Source organism: Hyaena hyaena, unplaced genomic scaffold (assembly GCF_003009895.1).
Source record: "Hyaena hyaena isolate Hyena2069 unplaced genomic scaffold, ASM300989v1 scaffold_2181, whole genome shotgun sequence".
Classification (NCBI taxonomy): domain Eukaryota; kingdom Metazoa; phylum Chordata; class Mammalia; order Carnivora; family Hyaenidae; genus Hyaena; species Hyaena hyaena.
The window spans coordinates 70,768-81,800 of record NW_024082807.1 but is presented as its reverse complement, the minus strand read 5'-3'; the positions used below and the strand labels follow the sequence as shown (position 1 = coordinate 81,800).

The following is an 11,033-nucleotide window of genomic DNA, read 5'->3' as shown; positions in this document are numbered from 1 at the left end:
TTTTATTTTTTTCTTGATTATTTCTTTCTCTTGTTTCTCTCTTAAGTTCTCTGCCTCCTTTGGTATCACACAAGGATCAATAAGAAATATGTAAAATACTGTTCAACCGGGACAAAAGGCAGTAGTATAAACTGAACTATGTAACAAAACTAAAGGTTTTACTTCACCTGAGATATTACAAATTTGCTTGATAGTTTAATCATAACGGGGTAATTAGTAACCAAAGAAATAACTATCTGCTAAATTCCTCTTCCTACTGATTTCATAAGGTAGAATTTCTGCTTTTGTAAATACAAAGAAACTATCCTATGTAACCAGAAAAAAAGAAAGTGAATAGAACAGTATTTAAAATGTTTCCATCAAGCATATTCTAAGCTCGACTTCACATTATATTTTATGGATAATATTTTAATGGATGAGTTCTAAAATTTATAATATGAGGCTAATTTTCCATTTATAGTAACTGGTATAGTCTCTCCACTAATTATAGGAGAGACTTAACAAAGACGTTTTATCATGTAATAATAGCACATAGATTCAAATTTAAACTCCAGACGAAATAAATAAACCTTAAATAGATATGAAATTCTTTCTTTCTTACCAGGATGACTCTTTGACTCTGTCTTGATTTCTCTCTTTATTGTACTTCTTCCAGTAGTACCTAGGAGGTATTCTTTATCAGTATCTATAGAAATAAACAGTTCCAAAACACTTTGTAAGGTAAACGTTAACACGTGTGTTTGTGTGCCTAGTATTCCTCTAATTAGCATTTATTATAGGAGGAGAATTATAGTGAAATGTCTGGGTTGCAGAAACATAGTACCTTAGAATCCGAAGAGCTATTAGTAATCATGTAAGCCCCATCATATTGAAGCATAGAGATGTTTAGTGATTTGACAAAGATGGCATATCTGGATAATGACAAAATTGATGCTCATCCTGAGGCTTCATCTAGGGCTTTTCCCAGGAAATATAAATAAATTCTTTTGCAGTTTAAATCACCCCAGAGCATTTAAGTTAATATAGCCTTCGTGTACATATTAAAAACATATTAATCTGGTGAGGCAGGACATAACATTTTCCCCAAGTCAGCTACAAACTATGGTCATTGGAGTCACAGACATTATTGTGAGGCAGAAGTTCTTTGACGTGTCTAGAAATACTTTAATGCTCACCCGTTTTATTAGGTGATGTCATTTTGAATCAACTAGGCATTAGTGATGGAAGAGAATAACAAATAACATGTGGAATGAGATAAAGTGCTCTCTCAAGGTCTTCTTAGCATGTAGACCTTTTAGCTGGGGAGGAGGAAATAGGCAATTTGCAATAATGTGAGCAGTGACATTGCATCCCTTTTCATTTGAGTCTTTACATGATTTTCAGGTTTTTTTTCTCCTGGATATGGAAACTACTATGTAGGTCTAATGACAGAATAAAAATAAAAAGAAACTTATTTAAGATAATTCCACACTGCAAAATAAATAACTAGAATTGGTGACTCTAGGTTACCAATGAGGAAAGTTTTGTGGGCAAAATTGGTTCTAATATAGCATACAACTGAAGTTGGAAATATATTGATGATCCATATATAGATTGAAAGTTTTGCTTTGGAGAAATGACTGAGCCCATGAATTTTAAAGTTTTCAACATCACCATGAGAGAAAATATATACTTGCCACTGTAACCTAAACAGAGGCAGAGACCAGATGAGGCATTATTACTAAAACCAAAACCAAATTGCATTGGCCAGAACAGGTTTTAAATACTTAAGTAATGACATTTGTGAAAGTAATACGAGCATTAGCATCACATAACTGGAGAATATTAGCAGACCTATAGGTCTTTCTCTAACAGATGTAATTAGAATAACTGATTCACATGAATTGAGAAAGCAAGAGATTCTTATATAAGCAGGGAAGGAATGATTTTAGTCTCTGAGTATAAATTAGGTTAAACAGTAGGAGAATAAAAGGTAAGTGGTGGAGAAATTTATGATACATTAAGAATTACAATTTTCCTCCTTCACAATATCATTCCATTGCTTTAAGTTTTTTTTAAAAAAATCCTAAATGGCTTGGAATTTCTTGAGTTATTTTTTAAATATACATATAGTATACAATTTGCCCATTTTAAATGTTTAATTAATGGTTATCAAAATATTCTTAAAATTATGTTAACTGTCAGCACAGTTGTAGAATCTACTTAAGATTTATAGCATTAAATTCCAGTGCGATTTAGAAATGTTACAACATATTTTTGATATAGAGTTCTGTATATAACTCTAAATTCCTATTCTCTTTCCACACATAAATATAAATATAAAAATATATTCATTTATTATAAAAATGTCTCATTATTTATAAAACTTTGTGCCCTATAGAGAAACTGAAAGAATATGAACAAGTATGTATGGATAGTATTTTCTACCTTAAACTTTTATTGTTAATTTCAGTTTTAATTGTTGTTTTATTTTTTAATATAATTTATTGTCAAATTGGCTAACATAGCATGTAAACTGTGCTCTTTTTTGGAGGGGGGTAGATTTCCGTGGTTCATCGCTTACATACCATACCCAGTGCCTATCCCAACAAGTGCCCTCCTCAATGCCCATCACCCATTTCCCCCTCTCCCCCAACTCCCCAATCAACCCTCAGATTGTTCTCTGTATTTAAGAGTCTCATGGTTTGCCTCCTTCCCTCTCTGTTTGTAGCTATTTTTCCCTCTTCTCTTCCTTCATGGTCTTAAGTTTCTCAAGATCCACATATGAGTGACACATATGGACACATATGGAGACGACTTTGTCCCTCTGTAGCCTGGATTCTTATAATTCAAAGTACTTTGGCCTCAGCACTACTGTGAGAGACACAAATCTGAAGCAGGCTCCAAGCTCTGTGATGACAGCACAGAGCCCAAGCAGGACTTGAACTCATGAACTGTAAGATCACAACCTGAGCCAAAGTAGGACGCTTAACCATCTGAGCTATCCAGGTGCCCTGCCCATTCTTTCTTCTGACAGCATAAATTTACTGAGAAATTCTAGTGAATTTTAAAATTTTAGTTTCTGTATTTTTCAACTACTGGATTTCCATGCTGTCTTTTTCAAAATGATATCTTTCCCTTCATCGTTATTCTCAAAGGTCATAGCCTTTGGACATGTGCACACTGTCACCTTCAGATTACACTGATTTTAACAGGGCTCTCTTTGACTGTATATATATATATATATATCTGTTAAGCTGTCTGCCTCTTTGGTATAACACTAGAAGGCAATGGCAGTGTGTTTATCACTGTGACATGAGTAAAGGCAGTAGCATAATCTCCAAACTACGTAACACAGTCAATGTACCATTACAGCTGATATACCATAAATATACCTGACATTTCCATCAAATAAAGGGAAATGGTAACTAATGAATTAACTATCTTAAATTATTGTTGCTATTATATTCATGAGGTATAGTATATTATTGGACATACTTTCACCAATCATATTGTAAGGTCACTATAGCATTTTTTTATGGTCTAGTTTCTAAATGGATGAGTTCTAAAACTAATATCTAGCTCACTTTTTATTTCTAGTAAACACCAGAGTATAATGAATTGTGAGAATATTTATGAAGACTTTATCTGGATAGTAATAACATATAGCTACTCATGTCATTTAGACCCAATCTTCATTAAACTCTGAAGAAGTTTTTTAAAAACAGAAATATTAGGCTTGCAAAACTCTTGTTCTTACCAGGGAGATTCTGTGCTTGTATCTTCTTTTCCTTCACCAATATACGTCTTTCAATGGGATTTTTCAGGTGTTCTATATCAGTTTCTATACAAATAAGAATATCAAAACACTTCATAAAGTAACCATACTAATGGAGAACTATTTACTTGTTATTAAATAATAGGCATTATAATAAAATATTTGTATTGTAGAATTAGTAAGCCTCATTGTTGGAAGGGATATTAGCAATCATTAAGTCTCCATATATTGTGTATCTAGATAATGACAAAATTGATGCACAAACTTACATATCATAATCTTTTAACCGGTGCCTTTTCCTAAAGGAAAGGAAATTCTACTTATGCTAAATTAAAATATCCTTAGTTTATGATAATAACATAGCTTTCAAGTTTATCTTAAAATCATAATCATGTTGTAGGGACATACCTAGTGATGTGGAACATAACACTTTTTTTTTTCTCACAGGTTACATTACAAACCACAGCCTCCATTGTCACAGAAAATTACCAGCAAATAGAAATTCTTTGACTTAGTCAAAAATATTTTATGCCCTCTTTATGTTATTTAATTGTAAAAAAAAAAAAAAAAAGCAGGCATCTGTAATGGAAATGAATAACAAGATATTTTGTAAAATGAGGGGAGGAAAAGTGGTTTCCCAGGTTCCTTTAGCATGAAGACATTATTGCTGGGGAGGAGGAAATGGTTAAATTTGCAGAAATACCAGGATTGAGACTTGGTCTCTTTTCATTTGAGTGTTTATGTGATCTGAAACTTTTACTTGATTTAAAAACTACAACTAGATTCAATTACAGGAAAAATATATGAACATGGCTAAAGAAGAGTTATACTGAAAAAGAATACTTAGGAATTATCATGTAAGGTCAACTTCAGGGTCTAAACTTTTGTGAAGTTGGTTCTAACAGCATACCTAAATTTGGAAACCTATCACGAAGTAATCACCTGGATGGAAGTCTTTCTTTGGAAAAATGGCTGAGTCAATAAATAGTTAAGGTTGCACTGTGATCTTGGCAATCAAAATATACCAATACATTAAAAGTTATGTGCTGGAGAAATAACCTAGAGTCATATTTTTCTCCCTTGTTGTATCTTCCCACTTTCCAAATTATTTTTTTTATCCTACTGTGCTGGGAGTACACTGAGTTATTTTTAAAAACTATGTAACAGAGTACAGATCTTTTACCTTTTTGGTTAGGTTTATTCCTAGGTATCTTATGGTTTTGGTACAATTGTAAATGGGATCAATACCTTGATTTCTGTTTCTGCTTCTTCATTACTGGTGTATGAAAATGCAACACATTTCTGTACATTGGTTTTGTATCCCGTGACTTTACTGAATTCATTTATCAGTTCTAGCAACTTTTTGGTAGACTCTTTTGGGTTTTCTACATAGAGTACCATACAATCTGCAAATATTGAAAGTTTGACTTCTTCTCTGCCAAGTTGCAGGACTTTTGTTTCTTTCTGCTATCTGATTGTTGAATCTAGGACTTCCAGTACTATGTTAAATAACAGTAGTAAGAGTGGACATCCCTAACTAGTTCCTGACCATAGAGGAAAAGTTCTCAGATTTTCCCCATTGAGGATGATATTAACTGTGGGTCTTTTGTATATGGATTTTATTATGTTGAGGTATGTTCCCTCTCTCCATACTTTGCTGAGGTTTTTCACCAAGAATAGATGCTGTACAGGGGCATCTGGGTGGCTTATTCAGTTAAACATTTGACTTCAGATGATCTCATGGTTCATGGGTTTGACTCTGTGCTGACAGCTCAAATCCTGGAGCCTGTTTCAGATTCTTTGTCTCCCTCTCTCTCTGCACCTCCCCTGCTCACTATCTGTCTCTCTGTGTCTCCTCTCTACCTCTCTCTCTCTCTCTCAAAAAAGTGAATAAACATTAAAAAGATGTTTAAATAAAGAATGGATGCTTACATTGTCAAATGCTTTTTCCGCATCTACTGAATCATATGATTATTTCCATTTCTTTTATTAAAAGATCTGTACTCTGAAAACTATAAAACATGGATGAAATAAATTGAAAGTGATGCAAAGAAAAACATTCCATGCTCAAAGATTGGAAGAACAAACGTTGTTAAAATGTCTATACTACTCAAAGCAAATCTACACATTTAATGCACTCTCTATCAAATACCACCAGCATTTTTCACAGAACTAGAACAGTCCTAAAATTTGTATGGAACCACAAACGACCCTGAAAAGCCAAAGCAATCTTGAAAAAGAAAAGCAAAGCTGGAGACAATTCCAGACTTCAAGCTATACTGCAAAGCTGTAGTGATGAAGACAGGATGGTATTGGCACAAAAACAGACATATAATTGGGGCGCCTGGGTGGCTCAGTCAGTTAAGTATCCGACTTCGGCTCAGGTCATGATCACATGGTTTGTGGGTTCAAGCCCCGCGTCGGGCTCTGTGCTGACAGCTAGCTCAGAGCCTGGAGCCTGCTTCAGATTCTGTATCTCCCTCTCCCTCTGACCTCCCCTGCTCATGCTCTCTTTCTCTCTCTCTCTCAGAAATAAATAAAAAACATGAAATTAAAAAAAAACCAGACATATAAATCAATGGAAGAGAACAGAAAACAAAGAAACCCACAACTATAAGGCTGACTAATCGTCAACAAAGAGGGAATAAATATCCAATGGGAAAAAGACAATCTCTTCAACATATGGTATTGGGAAAACTGGACAGCAACATACAGGAGAATGAAACTGGATCACTTTCTTGTACCACACACAAAAATAAATTCAACATGGATGAGAGACTTAAATGTGAGACGGAAACCATCAAAATCCTCCAGGAGAACACAGACAGTAACCTATTTGATATCGGCCATAGCAAACTCTTACTAGATACATCTCCTGAGACAAGGGAAACAAATGCTAAAATAAACTATTGGGACTTCATCAAGATAAAAAGTTTCTGCACAGTGAAGGAAACAATCAACAAAACTAAAAATCAACCTATGAATGGGAGTAGATATTTGCAAATAACATATATGACAAAGGGTTAGTATCCAAAATATGTAAAGAACTTAGAAAAATCAACACCTGAAAAGCAAATAACCCAGTTGAAAAGTGGGCAGAAACTATGAATAGTCATTTTTCCAAAGAAAACATCCAGATGGCTGATACATGAAAAGATGCTCAGCATCATGCACCATCAGAGAAATACGAATCAAAAGTTCAATGAGATGTTACTTCACATCTGTAGAATGGTTAAAATTAATAGAACAGGAAACAACAAATGTTGGTGAAGATGTGGAAAAAGGAGAACCTTCTTACAATGTTGGGAATGCAAATTGGTGTAGTGACTCTGGAAAACAGGTTCCTCAAAGAGTCAAAATAGAACTACCCTATGATCCAGCAATTACACTACTAGGTATATACCCAAAGGATACAAAAATACTGTTTCAAAGGAATACATGGACCTGACATTCATAGCAGCACTATCAACAATAGCCAAAACATGGAAAGAACATAAGTGTCCATCAACTGATGAATGGATCAAGAAGATCTGGTATATTTATACAATGGAATACTACATGGCAATGAGAAAGAATGAAATCTGGCCATGTGTAGCAACATGGATGGAACTAGAGGGTGTTATGCTGAGTGAAATAAGTCAGGTAGAGAAGGACAAATACCATATGTTTGCACATATAGGTGGATTAAGAGGAAGTTAACAGGATGAAACGGGAGAAGGGGAAAAATAGTTGAGAGGTGGGGAGGCAAACCATGAGAGACTCTTGAATGCGGAGAACAAGCTGGGGGCTGAGGGGGTGGGGGAGATGGGAACGGGGGTGATGGGCATGGAGGAGGGCACTTCTTGGGATGAGCACTGGGTGTTATATGGAAACCAACTTGACAATAAACTATTTTTAAAAAAGCAAAAAAAGATCTCTAATCAAAAGATAAGAACGTTTTCCTATAGCATTTTTAGAAGGCCCATTGTTTTACAATAAGCATTTGAATAGAACTATTCTGGAAAGAATATTCTTTTACTTTTGTTATACAGTTATCATTTGTCATTAATACATTTTAGTTTGTTCCTGACAATAATTTATTCCATTCGTCTATCATTGTACCAGTGTTACAGTACAGTACAAAAAGACTTGTATTTTTATAATAATACTGGAAATAAGAATTTTCTGACCTTTAAATATATTCTTTTTTGTTAAGGTTTTCTAACTTGGCCCTATGCACTTCTATATAAATTTTAGAATCACCTTATCAATTTTATAAAAGTCATTTCTGGATTACTTTTTCTAAGTTTTTACTTAAATCCCAGTTAGTTAACATACAATGTAATATTAGTTTCAGGTATAAAATTTAGTAATTCACCACTTACATACAACACGCAGTGATCATCACAAGTGCACTCCTTAATTCTCATCACCTATTTAACCCATCCCCCCACTCACCTCCCCTGTGGTAACCATCAGTTTGCTCTTTATAGTTAAGTCTGTTTCTTTATTTTTTTAATGCTTATTTGTTTTTTGAGAGACAGAGAGAAACAGAGTACTAGTGGGGGAAGGGCAGAGAGAGAGAAGACACAGAATCTGAAGCAGGCTCCAGGCTAGCTGTCAGCATAGAGCCTGATGCAGGGCTCGAACCCATGAAGAGTGAGATCATGACTTGAGTTGAAGTCGGAGGTTTAACCAACTGAGCCACTCAGGTGACCCAAGAGTCTGTTTCTTGGTTTGCTTCTCTTTTTCTTTACGTTCATTTGTTTTGTTTCTTAAGTCTACATATGAATGTAATCATATGGATTTATCTTTCTCTGATTTATTTTGCTCAGCATAATACACTCTAGCTCCATCGGCCATGTTTCTGTAGTGTAGTGTTTATCACGTTTGCCTCTACATTCTAGGTCCACCCATGTCATTGCAAATGGTAAGATTTTATTCTTTGTTATATATGTATATATATTTATATTTATATTTTTATATATATCACATCTTAATCCATCAGTCGATAGACATTAGACTATTTTCACTTATTGTAGATAATGTTGCTGTAAACATCAGAGTATGTGTATTCCTTCAAATTAGTATTTTTGTATCCTTTCAAAAATTTTTAAGTTTTTTTCTAGAGCAATTTAGGGTTTCAGAGAAGTTACACAGAAAGTACAGAGTTCCCAAATACTTCTTTCCCCTCACACACAATTTCCCATTATTAACATGCTATATTAGATCATTTATTTGTTGCAATTGCTGAACAAATGTTGATGAATTACTAACAATATTCATGGTTTATGTTAGTTACTCTTTTCATTGTAGAATTCTATGGATATTGACAAATATATAATGTCATCTGTCCACTGCTATATTATACAAAATACCTCAACACCCTGAAGATTCCTTGTGCTCCAACTCTTCATTATTCCTCAATCTGAACCCCTGGCAGCTCCTGAAATTTTAACTATCTGTATAGTTTTGCCTTTTCCATAGTAGAATATAGTTGAAATCATACAGCTTTTCCAAGCTGGCTTCTGTCACTTAGCAATGAACCCTCAAGTTCCTGCCATGTCTTTCTATGGCTTGATAGCCCAATTCTTATTATTGTTGAACATACCATTATATAAATGTACCACAGGTTGTTAATCCATTTACCTAATGGAAACACCTCTGTTGCTTCCAAAATGGGGCATTTATAGATAATCCTGCTATAAATGTGCAGGTTATTGCCTGGACATAAGATTTCAATTCATTTGGGTAAATATTTAGAAGCATAATTACTGGATTGTATGGTAAGATAATGTTGACCTTTATAAAAATGTAAAAATGTCTTCCAAAGTGAGTATAGCATTTTGCATCCTCAAGAACAATAAATGAGCATTCCTGTATTCCACATCCTTTATTGCATTTTTGTGTTGTCAGTTTTTGGTTTAGCCATTCTCATAGGTGTATCTCATTAGGTATCTTATTGTTTTTATTTGCAATTTCCCAATGACATATGATGATTTCATTATGCATACTTGCAATTTTCTGTCTTCTTTGAAGAGGTGGCTGTTCTGATCTTTTCAGAGTTTTAAAATAGGATTAATTTTTTTTTTATTTTTAATTTTTGAGAGAGAGAGAGACAGTGTGAGCAGGGGAGGTTCAGAAGGAGAGGGAGACACAGAACCTGAAGCAGGCTCCAGGCTCTGAGCTAGCTGTCATAACAGAGCCCGACGCGGGGTTCGAACCCATGAACCGTGAGATCATGATCTAAGCCAAAGTCAGACGCTTAACCGACTGAGCCACCCAGGCGCCCCATAAAAATAGGATTTTTGAAAATGTTTAATTATTTTTATATATTTTAAACACAAATTCTTTATATGAGATAGGTGCTTTGCAAATATTTTCTATCAAAATGTAGAATTCCTTTTAATTCTCTTAAAAATGTCTTTCACAAAATGTAAGCATTAATTTTAAAGAAGTCCAAACTCATCACAATTTTTCTGCTCCTCTCTAATTTCCTATGGGGGAAGGGGAGATTATTGATTTTTTAGCTTCTTATTTTCTAATATATGCATTCAATGCTATAAATTTCCTTCTAAGCACTCCTTTCATGGTTTTATCACACAGATTTTGATAAGCAATATTTTAATTTTCACTTAGTTCATATTTTTAAATTTTATACTGATACTTCTTCGAGCATGTACTTTACAGGTATTTTGTTTCATCTTCAAATATTTTGAGATTTTCCAGCACTCTGCGTATTACTGATTTCTAGTTTAAATTCCATTATGAGCTGAGAGCGTGATTTGTGTGATTTCTATTTTAGACAAATTTTTAACATCTGATTTCTATCTTAAAACGTGGTTTATCTTTGTGAATACCGCTTGTGAGCTTGAGAGCAATGTGCATTCTCCTATTGTTGTATGGGTATTCAAATAGATATCGATTAGATGCAGTTGATTGATGGTGTTGTTGAGCTCACCTATGTTATTATTGATTTTTTTTTTTTTTTTTTTTTTGCCTGTTGGTTATTTTCATTTCTGATAGAGGGGTGAAGTCTTCAACTATAGTAATGGATGCATTTATTTATTTATCCTTATAGTTCTATCAGTTTTGCCTATGCATTTTGGCATACACACATGAAGGCATACACACAAGAGGGATTATTATATATTCTTGGAGAATTGGTTCTTTTATTATTACATAATACTTCTATTTATCCCTGGTAATTTTTTTTGCCTTGAAGTCTGCTTTTTCTTTTTTTCTTAAGTCTGCTTTTTCTGACACTAATATAGCTACTCAAACATATTTTTCTCCA

General features: G+C 34.0%; 1 protein-coding gene across 1 annotated transcript in view; it reads right to left on the bottom strand.

Annotated features, from left to right (window-relative positions):
- Positions 1-601: 601 nt before the first annotated feature.
- Positions 602-11,033, bottom strand: part of LOC120227315 (coiled-coil domain-containing protein 7-like) — a gene marked incomplete at its 3' end in the record, with an annotated part of 81,041 nt that continues 70,609 nt past the window's right edge. The window contains exons 8-9 of the mRNA XM_039225458.1: positions 3,740-3,823; positions 602-685 (exon numbers count right to left, since the gene is read on the bottom strand). Coding sequence (XP_039081389.1) covers positions 602-685; positions 3,740-3,823 — 168 coding nt within the window. The remainder of the gene's footprint in view (positions 686-3,739; positions 3,824-11,033) is intronic.